The sequence below is a fragment of the Amphiura filiformis genome, chromosome 17 (genome assembly GCF_039555335.1).
Source record: "Amphiura filiformis chromosome 17, Afil_fr2py, whole genome shotgun sequence".
Classification (NCBI taxonomy): domain Eukaryota; kingdom Metazoa; phylum Echinodermata; class Ophiuroidea; order Amphilepidida; family Amphiuridae; genus Amphiura; species Amphiura filiformis.
The window spans coordinates 52,739,193-52,762,237 of NC_092644.1; the positions used below are offsets into that span (position 1 = coordinate 52,739,193).

General features: G+C 36.5%; 1 protein-coding gene across 1 annotated transcript in view; it reads left to right on the forward strand.

Moving 5' to 3' along the window:
* LOC140137295 (nuclear pore complex protein Nup160-like) overlaps window positions 1–12,591 on the forward strand; it is a 47,141-nt gene extending 34,550 nt beyond the window's left edge. Inside the window, 12 exon segments of the mRNA XM_072158938.1 lie at window positions 97–191; window positions 632–728; window positions 1,674–1,779; window positions 3,066–3,226; window positions 3,743–3,809; window positions 4,791–4,901; window positions 5,460–5,586; window positions 6,197–6,292; window positions 6,762–6,906; window positions 8,016–8,141; window positions 9,035–9,139; window positions 10,073–12,591. Coding sequence (XP_072015039.1) covers window positions 97–191; window positions 632–728; window positions 1,674–1,779; window positions 3,066–3,226; window positions 3,743–3,809; window positions 4,791–4,901; window positions 5,460–5,586; window positions 6,197–6,292; window positions 6,762–6,906; window positions 8,016–8,141; window positions 9,035–9,139; window positions 10,073–10,183 — 1,347 coding nt within the window. The 3' untranslated portion in view covers window positions 10,184–12,591.
* The last annotated feature ends 10,454 nt before the right edge of the window (window positions 12,592–23,045 follow it).

Genomic DNA, 23,045 nt, shown 5'->3' on the forward strand with positions numbered 1-23,045 from the left:
CCCACACATTATTATAGCAGTTTTGATCACCTTTCTCTCTGTCAGTCTTTTTGTGTTTTATTCACTAATTACTTTTGACCTTATTTATCATTGCAGTCTACTCTATGGTGCAAAGTGTTCAAGTATCATCTGGAGCTGGGCCACATAGATGAAGCTTACAGAGCTATGACTGCCAATAGGGACCATGAAAGGTAATTGTATTGTACAATTGAGGTAGTTGTGTAAGATGTATGATGAAGCAGCTTTGGTAACTCCCTTCTGTTTTCTGTTTCAAACTGTTATGCTATAAAATTTCCTACAATATAATTATCATCCCAAACTTAAAGAGCTTCCTTTAAATGTTGAACCCTCATATATGATTATTACATTATGAGCTAAGAAGCAAACTAAAATAGTACCAACTGACCAGCAGGAGGACTTAGTATAGATCTGAAAAGATTCAAAAAGTATACACCACCAAGGAAAATAAAGGATAAAACTGGGTAAAAAAAGACAAAACAGGCTGAAAATATTTTATTGTCTCTTTTTAACCCACATCAGGGATGTTGTTGTTAGGGTAAATTTTCATGTTTTCTTTTATTTAAGCCATCAAAAAATTGATTTGCTCACTGTTTTTGTTTTTAATTTTCAGACGTCATGATTGTCTGCGTCAGTTTGTTGTTGTATTGTGTGAGCGCGCTCAAATCAAGCAACTCTGCCAGTTCCCTTATGTAGACCTGCATGATGAGGTAAGTAGACCAGGAATTAAGCGGTATTCACACAAAAACATGGAACTAAAAAGATGGATATTTAAAAAACCAGAGCAAATGCTCTCAGTTTGATAAAAATCGAACAAAATTTTTACATTGTAATAAGGAAACTTAAGGGGCGGCTATTTTCAAAGGGGATCGTAAATTTGTATACACCAAAAATGAGGTGGTCATAAAATTATCAAAGGGCTTGTGACTTTTGAATTGCCATTCAAACATTGGCCAAAATTGCTGTTACAATCAAAACATTTGTGCTACATATGCATTCTTTCCAAATAAACTGGGAACAAATGTATAACACATTTCTTGTTTGTGGTCTGTGTGTGCAGAGGGAAAGGGTCATGCAAATTTTCAATAAGAAATTCAACTTTTAAGTTGAATATTGAGCCATAAAAGATATGGAGGTTATAAAATATGACTCTGCTTACTGACATGTTCATGACATCCCCCTTCCAAAAAATGACCTGAACAAGCTATGATGTGTTGAATGTTACATTTGTCACATGGTGCATTACTCAAGAAGAAGGAAACTTTTGAGACACTTGCGGTGTACAGACCTGGGTGGAGTGTGGTGTTGGCAACTTTTTTACTGGAAAAACAGAATGGACAAAATCGATCAAAATTTACAGGGTGTATCTCGACTAGTCCTGGTAGAGACCAAATTTCAATTAATTCTAGAATTTATGTTGAAACAAGACTGTGTGCAGACTGCACAACTCACATTTGCCCAAGTATAGTCATTATGGGAGCAGGTCAGTGGGCCATTTCTACAGTTTGCCTGGTACACTAGTATGTGAATGCAAACCATTATTATAGCTACCTGAAAGAAACCGGTTGTACATGCGATTATTTAAGACAAGGGTAACTACTTCAGCAATGGATAATTTAATTACTTTGGGTTGTTTGTTTGTTTGTTTGTTACAGGTTGTAAGCATCATTGAATCAAGAGCCCGGACAGTTGACCTGACCACACACAACTATTATGACTTGCTCTATGCATTCCATATCTATAGGGGCAACTATAGAAAAGGTAATATATTAAATGACCGCACTTCTGTTCATCAATTAGCATCATAGTTGTAGATGTAAGCATTTGCCAGCTCCTTTTGACTTTAGTCCCTTGTTCCCCTGCCCACCAATGACATTAGTATGGGCTAGTACATATCAGATAAGGGCTGTAGTATCAGAGATGTAGAATCGATGCATTCAATTGGAATTTATTTGCCCCATCCCTCCCCCGCATCTGATGTGAGGTTATATACATCACACTAAGCCACCTGAACATTTGCTGTGATAGAATAGAATGCATTGTTATAAGGTTGGTGTGCATTGTCAAAAACATATGCAATTTGATTGGTTTCACCCAAATAGTATGACACAATAGTGGATAGTGATACAAACAATAGCGGCATGCTTTGTTGATCCTCAATGATCGTGCGATAATGTGTTCACATAATACATGTGCGCGAACTAAGAACACAGTTCAGTGCCTTAGATGTTCATAATGGTTTTGTTCATTTGAAACAACGGGTTTGTCCTCACAAAAGGAGCTTTATTATTTCTGCCAAAAAAGCAGTTTTACTTAAACAAATTATACTTAAAACTTAATAAGAATGAGAATAAAAGATTTTGTCTTTTACCTATCCAATATTGTGTCATAATGGATGGGCTGGTCAATATTTTTATTGTAGTGGATGCCAGCATATTCTCTTAATAAAGTGCATCAATTGTCTCTTTTGCACCTTGGGGAGCTCTGTTGCACCTCTACATGTTAATCAATACACAGGAGTAGTAGCAAGTAGAGCTATGGTGTAGTGGCAACATTTAGTCAGCATTTGTATTAATTTTGATCAGCTTGTACCTTCACATTCATGGTCGGCCACTAGCTGTGAAGTACAAAGGCATATAGTTGTGAGTTTTTCAGAATGCTGAATAACATTTTACTACAGTGAGTCCATATCTAATATTAAAATTTGCTGAGCACGAGAAGCGATCAAGAGAATTTGCTATGTCGCCAGCTGTTGACACAATAATGTAATGCAAACCGTTAATACTTGGATTCCCTTCAGCAATATGTGGTGACCACAATAATTATATATGCATTATAAATATGCATATGTTGACCACTGGGTGTAGTGCATAACAAAACAAGAATTGAATCATACTATTCACTGTTTGCAAACTATACAGTTTTGCATAAGAAGCTTATCTCAATTTTTCAATTCAAATGCCGATTCTGAAAAGATTTACAAAGAAACAAAAATCCTATGTGGCAGCTATTTTTATTTTGATATTGATTTTTTTTTTTTTTTGGAGGTGTGATGTATGAACAAGCTATGCGTCTAGCTCTAGAAGTACCAACTCTGAGTGGATTACAACAGCAAGCTAAATGCTATCTAGCAGCTATTAATGCATTGAGATTGGTGCATCCTAATTACGCATGGATCGTTAAACCAGTGCCAACAGATACTCAACCTGTAAGTCGGGGTTAATTCTTTACAAATTTTCATTTCAACAAATCATTTTTTGTGTTATAAACATCTGTAAATAAGATTTACAGGATTACAGTGTGAGAAAGAGTAGGAATGTACAGACAATAAGAATGGGATAAGAGTTCATTTTTTTCCACATGACACCACATAGAATAATAAATCCAAAGTGACATTTTTTGTTCTCTACAATATCAACAATTTGTTTTAACACCATTGATCATTGAAGTATCCTCTAGTTCGAAATGTTATATATATCATAATGACATGTATGGTAAGAAAAGGAAAACAAGTTATGTTCAACAATAACAATAAATTTGATCAAAGAAGAATTTAAGAAAACAAATTTGTCCAGCAGTGGTCTTTGCACCTTAGATTAGATAGTTATATTCGTCTCAGCTTTTTGCACTGCTTGCCAAATGTGAGGTAAACTGAGTTGCAAGTTGTAATGTTAAACCAATGCTTTGTTTAAGTTTAATCAGTAAATGTCATTGTTGGTTACAGAGTCGTGAGGACATGATGGGAGCTTCACCCAAGAGGACTTACGATGGGGACGAATTAGAACAACATGGTAAGTTGAAACATAGAATGAACTAGAAAAAAGCGATCTCTTTGTCACAATGACAGCCACTCATGGAGATATTCCAAATTGTTGTCATAGTTTTTGAGCGTGCTACTTTGTGTTATGAGTGAAACTGAATTTTGCTGATAGTTAGGGACCAACTTATAATGATCATTCTCCAACCATCATTGGATTTTAGGTAGCATGCAAAAAATTGGGTACAATTACGGAATACCCGCCACACTGAGAACCATAAGGGTGTGATGCCCCACAGGGTACGCTGTGTAGGGCTTAAGGTAATTATTCTAAAAATGATGCTGCAGGTGCAATGTATTTGTCCTCATACATGGCAGTCTACGGACTTACTGCACATTAAGTTAAATTCTTTGGTTACAATTTGTTAGTTTTAGTTGTCAACAATGAGCCAATCATGCACATTCTCAGTAACTTATTCAAGAAGCATATGAAGCTGAGAGTATATGTAAAATGTGAAACAACATTCCTACTTCTGATTAAAAACATGGTTGTATATTCATATCAATAGTGATATAATACTCATAGCGAGCCCACTAAATATTGGGTGTAAAGCATCCAATTTTATCATTATTATGTGTTGGATCCAATATTTTCACGCACTTGGATTCATCAAAACATAATAATGTTCAGATTTTGGACTATCTAACTTAGTATCAAAAATATTTCTGACCCAAAGTGATCAATGAACTGAAATATCAACAATCTGCAAACTGTTCAAAACTATCTCCAAAAATTAATGCCACTAAAAAATCCCTATAACAGTAACAGGGCAAAAGCTTGATTGACAGGTATGACCTGACCAACCCAATAAGTTGCATAGAAATCCAACAGCTGTTGAGGTCTTCATAAAGTATGCATTTGAGGAACATCTGCATGGAAGCAACTGAATCAAAGTTTGTGCATGAATCACATGGTTTCATTATGGTGTTTTGTTTCAATGTTTCATTTATACAGTAAAACGACAAGTTACAGTTTTGGAACTGAAGGAGATAGAGAAAGAATATCTGCTTTTATCAGCCAGATTAAAACTAGCCAATCATGAACAAGATTCAAGTCATGTGACAGGTAAGATGAACACAAAGATGTTTTACTTTAGTAAAACCTAGATACGCTGATGCCTATACTGATGCACGGCAGTGAACGTAAACCGCTCCGGCTGAAATCCAGAAATGACGTCCTTTGTTCTGGTGCTGCCACTTCCGGGTAACGCGGGAGAAGAACATGCCTTTTGCAAACAAAATGGCCGACTCGTCCCGGCCCCTTTCCAGCGAAAATACAGCTTATTTAGGGAATGTGAACATGGGGTCATCGGTTATAATATTTTCCTATCATATTGGACTTCTTTGGAAGAACTAGAATATCAGAAAAGAACAAGCAATCCTTAGTTGAAAATGTTGTGAGGCTGTATTAATAAACAACAGTAAATTCTTGTTTTAATTCCCTGTTTTTGTATGAGATGTAAGTTTTGTTGGCCAAACAAGTTTATTTGACACAGCTGCCAGTGTGTTATAGAAAACTGCTGTATTACTAATTCAGATTATTAAATCTCTCAGTCTGTTGTGCAGACCTTCAACCTGCCATATGTCTTAATGTCATTTTATTGTTCAATCTTTTTCCCCTCAGGTATTTCACTGTCTGCTGATGAGACCTTAGCATTGCTAGTACAAGCAGGTCTGTTTGACACAGCAGTCACTGTGTGCAAGACTTTCAAACTGCCTTTGAATTCAGTGTTTGAAGGACTGGCTACAAAGTAAGTTGATGCTGCAATTTAGAATGATAATCAGAGTCTTTGGATCTTTTTGTGGAATATTGTGGGAGATCTTATATTTTTGAAATGTTGAAGATTGTGGGGTCTACAGAGACTCATACTTTGAAAGAGAACTTGGTAAATATGTGAGAATTTGTCACTACAGATCCAAAACAATTTGGTGTGTGGACCCCATTTTTGTCAGATTAATGAAGTCCATGTGGACTTCATAATTTGAAAGCTAGCAGGAAGCCTTGCAGCCGGTGTTACATTTTTCTCTTTTGCATCACTTTTATTGGGTTGCTTCACTAATTGTCAAAATAAAATGCATTTATTTACAAATGGTGAAAATTCTTGTCTCATGGTACGAAAATGTAAAGGACAACAAAAGTAAAAGTAAGCCATTTTGATTTCTATAAAATATTTCACTCATCATAAGTACAAAAAAGCTTATCACAAATTGTCATGAATACTGGTGAGTGACATATATTTTGTTTGAAACTGCTCTCAGTTATACAATTTACTGCCACATATGAAATTAACTTGTGCTTTTTGAACAAACTAACTGCCCAATATTTTCTGTTAACAGTAATTTTCTACTCTTTTATTTCAGATGTGTGAAGTTGTCATCCAATGGGCCAGATGACCTGACCTGGAAGTGGTTGTCAGCCAATGAACTAGGACAATTGAATCCTTCAAGAGATGTTGGGTAAGAATATTAATTCAAAAGCATAACACATTGGATTAGAGTTTATTAAGGATGAGCACCACATCAATGAAAACTATGTGAAATTATGTGGGTGAATTATTATTTGGACTATTTGTAAAAAGGGTGTTTTACATGTAGTGAATCTATTGACACTTTGAATGTTGATAAACCCAAGTGTTTCAATTATATGATATTTGATAGTTGAATTAGTGAAGAAAGTGATCATATTAATGGAAGTTGTGTTGTTGTGATGATAACCTCAACATTACAGTGATTTCATAAAAAGCAGCATTAAATTTGATGCACACCAAGTCCATCTCACCTACCCCAAATAAGAAATCATGCATACCTACTCATCATAGTGATATTTTTAGTCTTAATCATATTTGAGTTGTGCATTAGTTATGATCATACATACATAAACACAAGTGACATGTTCATCTTTCAATTATTCTCATACCTAATGCAGGCCTGCTGATATAGCATGGAGATTACTGAGAGCATATCTGATCAAATATGACCAGGAAGGTGATCATACTTACTACAAGTGTGTTGTCAACAGGCTGTTATCAGTAGGATTTCATCTACCCAAGTGGCTAGTTAATACTTACAAGGTAGGTATCTATAGAGGTTATCAGTGTTCTAAAAGCTGCATATCCTATCAGTGACTGCTATACCTTATTTAGAACGTTTAAAAGAAGTACCTACATGTGCAACCATGACTGTTTCAAAATAGCCCGCCAAGAGACATGCAGGTAAATCTGTTGTGCATTGAATTGTTTTGAATGAGGAATACTACAGGAAGCAGCACCTTTTGTTAGAGGTCACACATGAGTAAAGTGGATAACCTCTATTGGGCTATTACATTTGAAATTGGTCATACCCCTGTGGAAGATTTAAGAGAAGTCTTCCAAAGAGGGAGTTTGTTTTTCAGATGGAATTGGCTAGGGTTATTATTTACTCCCCCTGTATAGCTTTACCTATATCTTCCACAACTTTGAGTATTTCAAATTGAACTTACCCAATTGTCTATTCTATTTGAAACCCATACTCCCTCTGTGGAAGACTACAACTAAATCTTCTACAGTGGGGGTATGAATTTCAAATGGAATAGCCCATTTGGGTTGTTTGACTGTGCACACATCCCATGATGCATATAGCTATTAGCACACACATAACTTCATCATGTCACCAAAAGCAATGTCACTCATGTGATGGATTATGCACAATTATCTTTTTATAAAATCATATTATATTAATGCAGTATTGAGAGTATTTCATTCAGGCTGTAGAAAATGGAATAGTATACTTTAGGTATGTCTTTGATCTTGGTACATTAAATTCTTAAATTGTGTTATGGATGATGTCGTGTGTAATGAAAGACTTGGAATAGTGCACCCTTACTATCATTTAGAATACATGAGAAACTGTTGATTCTTTCACTTTGTGCAGAAAAGTGTTGATTCGTAGAAAATACTCTACAGTTTATTGAACAGACAGAAGTATTAGCAATGGTTTAAACATGGAACCCTTACTAAGCGTATTGTACACACAAGTTATAATTCGACCCATCACTAAATAGAATGAGTAACATATAAGTTCATGAATATGGTCCTCGGAACTGGCGTTTGGATAAAATTTGCTCACTCTATCTTTGTTCATTGTTTTAATTAAACAGATTAATAATATTTTTTACCTTTCATAACATTTTTTTACCTTACAGAAATTGCATGCAGCAGAGCTGTTGACATTGTACATCAACTATGACATGTTGGAAGAAGCCACCTATCTTGCATTAGAGTATATAGATGCAGTTATGGGCAAGGGCACAGAATACTTTGGTCTTACAGTAAGTCTGAATAATTCCAGTTGAAAAATGTTCTAAATACTTATTTCAGTTGCTTACATTTCTTATCAAATAATGAAATATTTTGCCTAATTGAGAGTGTCAGTCACACAATTCTAAAAACATTTGGTACTGATATTTTGTAAAAATAAAAAAGGGAAAAAAATTGAATTGTCCGATTTCTTGGAGACAAATGCACACCGCGAAACAATGTGTGCAGTAGCTTTGAGACAATTATTTTTGGCCTATGAGAAAAAGACAAGCATAACCTTGAAATTAGCAGAATACATTTCATTCATAGGTAAGGTTACACACAAAATATAAATGTAGTGCATTAATTTTCCAACTACTGAATCCTTTTTGGCTGTAGTGGTAAGAGCATGCACTGGTTTAGATATTGGGTCAGAAGGTCCTTGATTCAAATTCCAGTGAAGAGAAAGTTAACTTTTCTAGAAGGAAAGAAATTAATGTGATCATTACTTATTTGAAATGGTGATTTTGATATTGAAATCTTATGGTGGAAAGATCCGCACTTCACAAAAAATAAAATGAAATTAGTATTAACAAAGAGGTTCATTTTGTAATTTTTATCATCCAAAACCAAATTTTTGACACCGACCTGACAGTTTTGTATGACATAGTCAACATACTTCTTCAGTTTTGTCTGTGACCCTCCCCTCAAGAACATGCCACCACAAAATAGAGCTGTGTCATCACAGCAGAGAGCATGTTGGGAATTCCATCACTCTGAAGACAATGTCGAAAATTTGGTTTTGGAAAATGAACATTCCACAATATATTATCTACAATCTGTTATGATACTTGTCATTATACTTTCTGATTTTTTATTGCTTTTTGTGCTTCCTATAAAGTGTATACTTTTGTACTTTTTTCAGACTCCACTCAGGGCTACAGCACCCAGTGTGTGGCTACCATACAATGCTATTGATCATTTATCAAGGGCTCTTAGAGATGCTACCAATGAACCTCTCCTGCAAAAGGTACATGTCTGAGTTGTGTTTGTAACACTGGCAAACAAGGACACATAGTCTTTTTACAACAGTGGACTCACAGGAACTTTGGATGTCCATGATTCATATGTGATGCGATCAAGCAAAATTAGTCGAAGAGCGGAAATGTTAAATTTTTAGTTTCTTATAGGATAGTAAGAGGCATTTACAAAGCTGCAGTTTGCAAAGATATGAACAATTAAAGAGTTTCCAAAACAACAGGAAATCAAAGGAAATATATGCTTTGTTTGGCTATATCTCAAAATCAATATTTACGAGTTGCAACTGATTTTGCTTGATCGCATCACATATGGTGTTTCTAGGTTTTAAATGCCATAAGAAAGCATTGAAGTTAACCGCAGTTGGTGGTGTAGTGTGAGTCAGCACTTGGAAAGTAAAATCTTTATCACAGCCATTCCAAGGTGACAAAATTCAAATGTGTGTGTCCTCAGTTACTGGTGTTAACACATAGGGGTGGGCTTTGTCTTTCTCTGATTCTCTCACCTGTCTGATTTTCTGTCATGTCTCCCTCCTTCCTCCATGTCTGTCTGTCTCTCTATTAACAAGTTACTGACTAAAATTGAGATTTTTCTCATCCCACTTAAACTTATCGCCTGAGATATTTTTCATTTAAATAGTGTGAAAACAATATAAAATAAAAGAATTTGAACACTGTTTTCGCCAATATCTCAAAAACAATATTAGCGACAACTGACTCATTCCTCTTGATCATGTCACATTTTTACTTTGCATATGGAGCTCAAAATATAGAAACACATTGTTTTAGTAGTAGGCTTCAATCTAAGATGCAAAACAGAACATGAAAAAATCAGACCACGCCTCTCTAATATCAACACAATAGCTGAAATGTATTTTATAAAAACTGTATTTCTTACTTTGTGATATTTCTATGATTTCTTACAGCTCCATCTTAGTTTGCAGAACAAATTACGGAGCTATCACAATCAGGCTCAGCAGGTATCAGAACAAATGACCAACTTGGCATTGCAGAGATACCAGCAAGGGACTAGCTGATGGGAATCACCAGGAGACTTGAACATTGGACAATGTCCATCAATTGGCATTGTCATCAATCCAAATTATATATGACTAACTTGGCATTACAGGTACCAACAAGGGACAAGTTGAAAGGATTCACCAAGAGATTTGAACACTGGACATTCGCAGGGTTGTAGCCACGGTGGTCGGCAGCAACCAGTACTCAGCCTGAGTGACTGGCACTCAAGGGAATTATAGGTCTTGCCGACCAGCACTAAAATGACAAATTGGACATTCATTGTTAAGACAATGCCCATCAATTGGCATTTACATCACTCCAAATTACATATGACTAACTTGGCATTATAGAGATCCCAGCAAGGATAAACAAGCTGATGGAATTCACCAAGAGACATGAACATAAGACAATGTATTTGATAAAAACTGTATAAACAAGCTGATGGAATTCGCCAAGAGACATGAACATGACAATGTCCATCAATTGGCATTTACATCACTCCAAATTACAAATGACCAACTTGGCATTACAGAGTTGGAACCAGCAAGGAACAAGCTGACGGAATTCATTTGAACATTGGACTTAAGTGGTTAAGACAATGTCCATCAATTGTCATCATTCCAAATCAGATAACAATTGTATATCAGGGACCCATGCTTTAAATAAGCCACCATCTTTCATGGCCATTTGAAATTTGGGCTAAAAAAAAGCTACGAGCCATCAATGAATACAACTATTCCATTTTCACAAAGAATGAACCCCACATTACCTGTGACACCTTAAGTCTATACTAATTTTCACTTGGGCAAGTCAGTGATGTCAGTGCATACTTTGTTGAGCGCAGCTCACAAGCACTGTCGTACATATGAACATGTTTAAAGGTGCCACATACATGCAGATGTGAAACAGCTGCCTCATTATGTTGTCGTCACTGACTCGGCAAAATGAAAAATAGTATGGAAACCCACTGTGGGGAATGTTTTGCTGACCTGAATGTGTGCCAAATCTGGCAGTATGAAAGGTTTTGGCAAATAAGTGCCAAGTTAAAATTTTGATGAGGCTTGTAGACAGTTGCAAGTTTCAAGATGCTATAATATACTTAAAATAAGGTGGAGCATGACCCCATCCTGATTAGCCTTTGATATCTCACACACCCTGTCAGAAGCTATGACCAGTCATTCTTTAAATGATATCTAAATAAAATATGTTCTCATTAAGTTGGTAATGTGACCTTTTTGCCCCATTTGTATTTATAAGATCCATGCATTTAGGACAGAAGAACTTGTTTCACACTTGCACAGGGCATTTACTTGTCTTGCCACACTCCACCTAGATGTAATGGGGCACCGTAAGGCTATATTTTTTACTTCTGTTGGTGAGATGAATCGTATTGCTATTGCGCACTCTGTGGATGTAAAGTGATTGGGCTGTGGAATGGCTTGTTGGTGAAGTGTGCTGGTAAATCTAATGCTCTTCAAATTATTCCATTCCCCATCTGCATCTTGGTGGTAATAGTTTGATTTTATATGCAAATATGTGACACGATCAACGGAAATGAGTCGGATGTCGCTAATATTGATTTTGAGATATTGGCAAAGAAAGTGTTAAAATTCTTTTGTTCTATATTGTTTTCAGTGATTGATAAATTAACGTAACTTTGCAAAGAGTCGTATCAACATGGGGTTTTCAGTTTCTAAAAGCTCTCAATGTTCTCTTTAGAAACATAAGTAAAACTCATTTTCGACCAAGGTCGACATGCGACTCATTCACCTTGATCGTGTCACATATTTGCATGAACTGACTCCTCATGTACACTCAATCCGAGGCCTATATGTCAGTGAATGGGTTAATTCAAAGTATAATACATTTTGGTTTGTAGCAAACACAAAACATTTTCGTAACATTTTCAAATGGGCGCACAGGCATTGTCAGAAAGGTCCAAATGTTGGGTTATATAAAAAGTTTCTTTAAAATGTTCCAAATATATCCATTTGTTGTGCCAAATATTTGCAGTTAATGTTATCTAAATGTTGACAACCCATTTTGTTTTGCTAAAAATGTTTTGATATTTTGGTAGTATTTTTGATACAAAAACATTTTAGGCCCTTCTTATAAACCCAACATTTAAATGTTATAAAAACGTTTTGAATTTAATTTTGTATGCTGGAAAATAACATTATTTTCAGCCCTAGCATTGATTAGTAAGAAATATGTTTATGGCGAGTAACTATAATATAAACATGTTGAAGGATGCAAAAAACATTCAAAGGAGTGGGGGACACACCTTGAGGCTCTTCAAAACAATGTATGAAACAGTAATGTTATAGCGTATCATGTGACTTAAACATCATGATTAGTATAACCCTACACACAGTGTAGACATGTTTTGTAAATATGAAAATATTTGATACTAATAAAAAGCATCTTGAAAAGACACAAAATAAGTTTGATCTGAAGCCCTTGTTTACATCTTATTTAATGTGTTGTCAGCCTGTCATCTGATCCCATCCAGTCCTATATGTCCTAAATTTTGTAGTCAAATGCTTCTAATAAAAAGTTGTAAATATGGAAAGTACCATGGCCATGGATCTAGCATTCTAGCATGTCGTTATCTTACAGTTACATGATACTTGTACAACAAGTAGCATAGTTGGGATATTTGCCAAGGGAAATCCAAGTTGGGGAGGGCAGGTGCCATTTGGTTCCCAAAACCAACAAGCACATTTACACAATTTAGGCTAGCTTTTTCATTGTACTATTACACCATTTAGGGGTACAAAATTGGTTGTGTAAGATACACCAGTTGCGGTGCATTTCAGAGGCCAGATGTGGGTGGGTAGCACTTGTGTCTTGTGTGTGAGAGTGACCCCCAGGGTGTGTACATGTAGCCATATTAATATTTAACGGGCAACAATTTTATCTCTACACTTTGTTTCACCTCGAGTTCAATAGTGACATCATTTACTTCACATGTTTGCCCCTCAAGAATGCCAACAATGCCCTTGCACGCATGTGTAAACTAAATGCTTTGTGGAATTGAATTGACATGCATGATTCAATACTGCATCCAGAGAAATTCAATTCAATTTCAATTCAATTTTATTCATGCTCTCCTATGTCACTAACTAACAAGGTGTAGAAGATTACATTCGACCACAATTGAATGAAAAGCTAACTTTGGATGACCTATTCTTAAAGGGCTCAGTAGATGAACAGACATGTTTGATGACGTCCTACAAATAAAAGCCTATTCTTTAGTAGGGTCAGGAAGACCTTGGATTTCATGCAATGAAGTATTTAACTCAATGTAGAATTGCACATAATTTAATTTACTTAATGTGGTCATTGCTTTGTCCCATCATGGCCGGATAGATAAGTGAGGTTAGACTGCAAAAACATGGGTCAAGTTGATTTTTTTCAGGATTTTAATATGTATGTCAAATTGAAGGATTTTCTGAAGTTCAATGTTGATGCTCCACAGTGGTTGCTTCAAAAAAATTTCCAATCGAATCGCAGGGTACAACTCTTATCAATATCCTAGAAATATGGGTTGAAACTTCTGACACTTGCGTTTCAGGGCAGAGGAGGGGGACAGCTTCCCAATTAACAGGCTTTTGTTTATAGGATGCCATCAAGGTTTGTTCTTTAATAACTTAATAGAGTCAGAAACAGTGACATAAGAAGTAAAACAGGCGTCAAGGACATCATGGAAAGGATTGGTGAAGCAAAATGGAGATGGGCAGGACACATTGCAAGAAAAATGACAAAAGGTGGACAAAAGGAGTCGCAGAATAGCAACCAAGAATGGGAAAGCGTAGTAGAAGAAGGCAAAGACAAAGATGGCTTACAGCATACAGAGGCAAAGGATACATAGATTTCCCTCACTAATAATGAGCACTATTAATTAGTCAAACATCCATCTCAAATCTGTTCATATTTCTGCAAATGCCTCGACAAAACAGAAAAATCATTTATTATATACATGTACTTCCAGTAACTATTAATACAAGGTAGTTAAACATCGTGAGGTTGTGTTGTTTTGTACAAATCAAATGAGCCATATCATGGTGATGCAATATCTTCAGGAATTAAAAGCAATATTGTAACATTTGCTGAGGAGGGTGCCCTCAATAATTTTCAAAATTTTTACCCAACTGCAATGTATTCTAGTAATTAATATACCCTGCAAAATTTCTGGCTTTAAGGGCTATCTATATCTATTTATAGTGAGTGTGAATTTGGCCGACTGAGTTATGCATGGCATATGCTATTGATACTCCTATGTTAGATCTTTGAATGCCTACACCTCAACATGAGTAGAAAACTATGAATATATTCTGTAATTTTCTATAAAAAACCTATTATAAGGTTTGCACTTGAATATATGTGTGTGGAAAGAATATGGTAAGCTTCAGTCGGCGCATTGCAATTCCAGCCTGTGCATTGAAAAAAATTCTAGTTCTGTTAATGTGAAAGATGCGTAATTATATGCGCAGAACATAAAAAATGAGTCCTTCAAGCCAATGAGTGGTGTGTGGCGCATGCGAAGTGGGAAAGAAATGTACCAATCTATCGTATATTTGCTAGTTGCCACGAAGCCAGAGTCCCTCCGTCCCTCTCTCGAAACTATTAAACATGGTGGAACAAAAGGGCCATGCATGGCTGTTGAAGAACTAGTGGAATCAATCGGCCTGCTATCATGGGGATTTCTGCCATGTAGATATCGGAGTGATGACACTGTGCGGGAGGGTCATAACACATCAAAAAGGACCAACCTCTGTAACAATAAACAGAATGACACATATTGGCCACATATGCGCTGGAATTATTATGTCTTTTTTTCCTTTTTTTGCCTCATCTATTTTGGTTAAAATTAACAGGGGACATATCTGACAGTGAAAACTTACATTTTGTGGTAAAGAAATACTATTTCTTATGGAAATGTTACATTACAATATTGCTTTTTAAAGAGTGCCGGCAATGTACAATTTTGACATCTCAATATATAACATATAATAGTAATACATTGCAAACGCTGCACTTTGATGAAAAATGATATCGTTGTGATTTTACCAAATGCATAATAACAATATTAACCAGCCCTATCAAGCTCAAGTTGATATTTTTCAGTGTAAAACAATAGGTAACATCTCCCTTTGTTTACAGAAAACAATACAATACGGTTTGGATCCCATTCCGCAACCTGTTGTGATCACACCAATATGACTGTATTGTCCCTTAAACATAGAAAACACAACAAAAAGCATGATTGATTTAGCTGCTTCTTAAAATTAAATTAATTCTAGATGTTCTACTCATTTCATTTTGCTTTGATCAATATGTGGTTCCAACTAATTAGTATTCTTTATATGCTTCTGCTAGTTCTTCCATGTTCCAAAATCTTGAAATACAAAGAAAAAACCCTTTTATTTTGGCACTTTATGAACTGAGTGTCCAATTACATACATTCAAAGTGATGATGTAACAGGATTAATTACCATAGCAATTTTTGAATAGATAGCCCTGCACTACAACGTTCACGCGGTACCTATGGGTCATTGGGTCGCTTGCCGCGAGGTTTGAGCGATCTCATGCTCCGTCTGTTTGCGTTTATTTTTGGTGTTTGTACTCTGTGTTGCTCTGTGAATTTTGGATATATGGTTTGCCATGGCGATCTCATTCTCCTGGTCATCTTTTATGGTTCTAGCACGATACCATCTCTTGGTTCTGGCAGTGTTATTTTCTTCACGATGCATACCTATATTGCATACGCCATTATACATGTCAGACCAACAAGCTGAACCAAGGCCGAGTAATTTGACATCCATCATTGATCGTGAGCAACGAATATCGTACAATCGTGATCAATTGATCGCTATTCAACCTGCACGCTTGACTAAAGATTTGGCTTCCAAACTTGATCGCTAGAAATTGGCACTGGCCTACCACGTAAACGTTACCACCGCAAAAATGGTAAGCCTATGGAAATTCCCGTGGAAATTAATCGTGATCATCTGAAATGGATGTGTTTTAATACTCAATCATGTCGCGATGTAGCTACTGACATTTCTGAAATTATCCTCGATAATGACCTAGACATCTTAATGTTAACTGAAGCGTGGCTATATGCTGAAGGTGATGAGGCATATGAAAGTACAATGACCCCACATGGTTACAAGTCTTACTCTTTCCCACGTTGCGGAAAAAGAGGAGGTGGAATTGCTTTCATCATTAGATCCAACTTATCCAGATATGTCAAATTTACTCCGTTGAACTACTCTTCTTTTGAAAGTGTTGAAATGAAGTTGTGTGTTAACCAACTTTCAGTTACATGCATTTGTTTATATAGAATCCATCATACCAAGAAGAATAATGTAACTTTTAATGGTTTCATGGGCGACTTTGTCGATATGCTTTCCTCATACTGCGGATTCAAACAGTGATTTGTCATTCATTGTTGACTTTAATCTGCACTTCGATGAGCCTGATGAATCTTGTGTGAAACGCGTTAATGCTGTGTTATCCGACTTTCAACTCTTGCAACTTGTAGATAAACCTACCCATATTAAGAATCATATTCTCGATTGGGCGTAATGCGGAATGAAAGATCTCTTATAACTTTTAATGATGTTCGTATTTATCGTGGGATATCGGATCATTTTGCTATTTTAGGACAGATTATCATCTTAAGACCTGCTCCTGCTAAACGTGTTGTGACCTCGCGAAATCTGAGGGCAATTGATACAGATCAACTGAAAGAGGACTTGTCTGTGATGTCCCTTAGCATGAATAACTTGACTGTCGATAGTCTTCTTGATACCTATAATGATACCCTCCGACAGACACTCGATCAGCATGCTCCGTTGACCACTCGCAGTGTTAAGGATAGACCATCCGCCCCCTGGCTCACCACAGAAGTCAGGAATGCGCGGCGTAGGCGTCGACGTGCGAACGACTCTGGCGCAAGACAAAACTGTCTGTTCACGAAGAGTTTTATATTAATGCTAGGAGCGATACTATCAAGCATGTTACTGCGCGAAGAAAGACTACTATGGAAGTAAAATAGACTCTGTCGGTTTTTCCACCAAACAACTTTTCAATGTGTCAAATGAGCTTCTGGGCAAATCAAAATCTCGTGCCCTCCCATCTAATATTCCTGTAGATGAATTGCCAGACAAGTTTTGCCAATTCTTCTCTGACAAAATAACAGGCCTAAGAGAGGAATTAGATTCTCGGCATTGCCAGCCTCCATGCTTTGCTATTTATGATGGTCCAGTGTTTGATAATTTTTCTCCGGTTTGTGAAGAGGATATTGTTGCTATGATGAAGGAAATGCCCAATAAAACCTGCATCCTGGACCCACTTCCAACATATATTGTCAAACAATGTGCCGAGAGCCTGATTCCTCTAATCACTCGTATCATTAACGAGTCTCTTCTATTAGGTTTTGTTCCATCTAAACTTAAAGAGGCTGTTGTAGTTCCAATTCTTAAGAAACATGGACTTGACTGTAATAATCTAAAGAACTTCAGACCGGTATCCAATCTACCGTTTATCTCAAAACTTCTAGAAAGAGTGGTTCTTCGTCAATTGCAGCAACACCTTTTTGACAATAACCTATTGGAAATAAATCAATCTGCGTATAGGAAGGGTCATAGTGTTGAAACCGCAGTACTGAGTGTCATGGACCGCCTGCTCAAAAACTCTGATGAGAAATTTGTCTCACTCGTTGCCCTCCTTGACCTCAGTGCTGCGTTTGATACGCTTGACCACTCAATTCTTCTCAGACGCCTTGAAATCACTTTCGGTATCAGTGGCAATGTTCTTAAATGGTTTCATTCATACGTGTCACAAAGATTCCAATCTGTCATTGTTAATGGTTCTACTTCAAATCCGTGCCCACTTTTTTGCGGGGTTCCACAGGGCTCTGTATTGGGGCCAGTTTTGTTTACATTATATTCCCAATCCCTCTCAGATGTCATCAATCTTCACAATTGCTCTTTCCATAAGTATGCCGATGATACCGTTGTATTTCAAAGTGGTCCTCCTGAGAAGTTTGAGGTAACTAAGATCGCAATTCAGGAATGTATCAGTGACATTTTATGTTGGATGGACAGCAATAAGCTAATGCTAAACACAGATAAGACCGAGGTTATGATTGTGGGCACCACTTTGCGTGTTAAGCAGGTTGCTAGTAATTCCATCACAATTTTGAATTCTGATATCAAAATACAGGAGTCTGTTAAGTACCTTGGGGTGAGATTAGATCAAACGTTATCCATGTCCAGTCACATCAGTGAAGTTTGCCGTTCATCATTTTTGTCTTTAAGACGAATTGGGTGTATTCGGCCTTATCTGTCTGATAAAGCTACATCATGTCTTGTCAATTCAATTATTACATCACGTCTTGACTTCTGTAACTCGTCCTTGACTGGTATCACCACTGACCAACTTAACAGACTTCAAAGAATACAAAATTGCGCGCCCGTTTAATCATGAAGAAAAGGAAGTATGAGCATATCACCCCGTCATATATGAGCTTCACTGGCTGCCATTAGAATTTCGGATTCAGTATAAGTTAGCTGTTTTTGCTTTTCGGCACTTTGAAGATACTTTACCAACTTATCTGTCTGCTACGCTCTGCACGCGTACAAACCAGCTCGATCACTTCGATCTTCTACTGAAAGATTATTGAAATCTCCCGTGTAAATCTAAAATCGGCTGGTGAACGCTCCTTTCATTTCGCTGCCCGGCTGTTTGGAACTCGCTTCCAAACAGCCTCCATCTTACTACATTCGCTACGCAGTTCAAAAAGCAACTTAAAACTCATCTTTTCTTCGTGCTTTTCCGGATTCACATATGTAACTTGTTTGTCTTTATTGTTTGTGCGCCTTGAGTTCTTTTGAAGATTGTGCGCCTACTAAGAACCCTCCATTATTATTATTATTATTATTGAACCATAGATGTCACAGAAATGCTAATCACTCACACCTGTAAGATTAGTATCTTTGAAAAGAGCGTTATTGTGTTCAATCTATGAATGCAGATATACACAGGTGATGAGTGCAACCTGCTTGTAGTGCACGGTGATCTATTCAAAAATGTTATACATCTATTGCTATGGTAGTTAATCCGATTATTACCCAACTTCGACAGCGAATAAATGACAACAGTTAAGAAAAAGCGTTTTCCACATAATATGACCATATGTGACACGATCTGGTCCATGGGGGCCAAAGGCGGCAAATTTGAAATTGAGATAATGGCAAAAATATGGGGTCAAAAAAACAATAAAATACATAAGAAAATAGACGTCGCAAAACTTCATAACTTTAAAACCAAGTGTGCTAGACCTCTGGTGTTTTCAGTATATGATAGCTCAATGTTTGTATAAGGTGATAATTATAATAACTCAATTTTCAAAAATGCATGCCTCCTTTGGCCCCCATGGACCAGATCATGTCACATATAAACATGTGAAAATCAGTTGCAGGGGTAAATATTTACCGTATCATACTCTCAAGAACATTTTACTAAATATTTATCACACAAAATTGTGACTTTAGACCTGTTAAGTCCTGATGTGCAAGTGCAATTTGAATTCATTGATCGCATAAAACAGTGGTTCATACAAAATATCTGTATTTTACTACAAAATGTCAAAAAAGTTGTCAGAAAGGGCAGTAGGGTCAGCATATTATATTCATATTTTTAATTGCATGCATAATCAAGTTACCATATCAAACACTAGACAAGGCTACCTTAAACATGTTTGCTTGTCCTCGCCCTGACCGACCAACACTAATTTTAGAAATTCCATAAGTTGTTTTTCTTTCAGAATTGTTGATATCCTGAAAAGTTTTCTAGTTTCTTCACAATTCTAAAACTATGGTGGAGTGGTCCAGAAGATAAATATCCCACTCATAATTAGTCTTTGTTTTATTAAGTTAATTAGGTCTATACATGTTTTGTTTATGACCTATAAAATATTGTGATCGATCACCCTGTCTTCCACAGAGGGAGCATGGACAAGCAAATAATTATTTTTTCTTGACCTAACAGGCCTTGAAATATGCTGCATTGCAGTGCACTCACTACCTTAATCTGTTTCTCAATTGCAATTTTGCAACACATAATTTCAAGGCCTATAATAATACTGTAGATTACAAAAATACTAACAAACACAAATCCTTTGTTGCAATTTACAACTTTTCTGATGAGCTGTAGGTCAAGGGATATAAACAGGGGAAATTCTGCCATGTTTGAATGCATGTTACAAATGCAGCGTACAAAAATGAGTTGCAATGAACTATTGCATATATTCACTCGGTCGGCCATCTGGGAACATTGTCCCCTTCGTCCTCTTTGCACAACCGTGCGCATAGCAACCAGCTCGAGAAAGGGGAACTGCACATGCGCACACTGGTTTTACAAGGCTATTTCCCCTTTGTGACGTCAGCCCGACCAAGAGAATAGCCTCCTCCCTAACTTAGGCTAATGAACTTTGATGTTGAGTTTCCCGCTACACATTTTTGCCGGCTGTTTCATTATTTTTGAGCATTTATAATAATAAAACACATTACCAGGCTATCTATCACACTATAGTATAGTATTCAGCAAGGTCCTTCAGCACAGCTCTATCGCTTTTCTCACTAATTGCATAAAAAGATCTACATGTATGTCACATGATGCTACTCAGCTTGTCCGGCGAATGAGGTGCCGATGTGGTGATGATGTGATTCAATTAGCCAATCAGAACCCCACTTCTGTATTTACAGACTGCTGAAGTACCTTGCTGTATACTATAAACAAAAGGCAAGAAATGACAGCTCAATAATATACTCTAGCTTCTTCAGTATATCAACATCTATGTAGGAGGTATGTTTACACAAGAGACTATCAAAAGTACATGTACAAAACAGAACTGAAACATTAAGTTTTCAATAAAATGCTAAAATAATGAATTATTTTTGCAAAATTACTTTCTGATGTAGCATATTGTTTTGTAGAAAGGTGACGGGAGACAGAAAACTCACTATCAACTCTCATTAGCTTTATGTGCGTTGACTCATAATTTGTGATGAACTACATAAAATTGCAATTACAAAATAGTTTTCAGAAGAAACATGATCATCTGCCGGTTTGCAGACACATGTCATGTTGAGCACTGATGAGCAAGTGCTGCTTCACCTGCAGGAAATTCCAATATAAACTTACACACATGATTTACTGATAATACAGCCAATTAACGTATTAATACTGATAAATGTACATCTGTATCTATCACACGATCAAAGAAAATGTTAATACTGATAAATAAAATTTATATCTACCGTACCTTATGATCATTTTAAATGACAAATTCATTTTCAATAATGATAAATTCAACATAAATTTTGAATGAATCATTCTTCTTAAAATAACATTTCAAGGTCTTTTGGATCTCAACAAGGTGCACCATCCTCCATTCAATTTACAGTAAATCTCTAGTGATTTTCTTTGAATATTTTGTTCAAATTGTTATTAATTTCCCCCAAACACTTCTTTATTGCAATGGGCTATTCCTCTTGCAATCTGTGTACCCCCTATGGAAGATATGACCTTAATCTCCCACACAGGGAGTGTGAATTTCAAATGGAGTTACCTGAATGGGTGATGCCACCTGAAATCTATACCCCTTGCATAGTAGATTAAGGTCATGTCCTCCATAGGGTGTATGGATTTCAACTGGAATAGCCCGATAATATAACAAGCTTAATTTCGTACACAAAGGAGGAATATACTTAAATTACAAAATCTACAAATTTCAAGAATAGAAAATTCATCAGAATTCCAAAAACATGATAAAGTAATTAAATACGCAACAGCATCATAGCTGAACAACCATTTTTGATCTGGGTATCACATGGCATATTATGTGCAATGTATTTGCAGGCTACATGGGTGAACTGGCTCCAGACTCAAGAATTATGATGATCAACAAGCTTTATACATCATATAATTTTAATAGACAAAACTGTGAGCTGGCAAGCAGAATCTGCTGGATCATTTTAAAAATTGCATTTATGAGGCTTCTCAAGGAACACCACAAGGCAGGGACACATGTATGTCACAATCATGGCATGCTAATGCAATGTTAAACATTGAAAACGAGTAAAAGTGTTACTCTTCAGTCACGACTCAAACAATATAGGATGATGGGGCGATTCACCCAAACTGTATTTTCTAAAATAGCTCCCACAAAATGAGTAACACTAACTGGATAGGGGCAATTTTTCTGAAGAAAAGTTATATAATAGCTGTTGGCTGAACCTGCAGGCCTTATTGTCATTTGGGATTTGTTTGGTTCTGTACTGAATGTACATGTAGCAGGTCTTTGGAAGGAGAGGCATCGCAGGTCGCATTGGAAGTCACATAGGGTAGTGAGTTAGCCAATTCTGCTCTAAAGCAAAGCAATTGGTCATGATGACAATGACATAAATTTATGACCGTAGCATGTAACTGGTTGTCAGCTTTCGAACTAATCACTTTGATCTAGAAACATTGTTCTCATTCTGGCTGCTGGTGCAACGGAAATTAAGATTAGAAATATTTATGTAAAAATCAAGGAAGGTTTGCAGCATATAAACACGTCTGATCATGATCAATGTTTGCACCATAAAACAAATACTGAAAAGCGATTCATAGACACTAACCCTAGTTCTTCTCACTATTTGGTTTGGAAGTGAAATCAAAAAGTGTTTCTGCATATGCAAAAGCATTTCAATTATGCCATCTTTACACACAAGTGTATTATGCTCAGATTAAGAGAATGTGCACAATCCAAGGTTATACAAGCTAACACATGCAGTGACACCGCTACCAAACCCGATGTGAGAA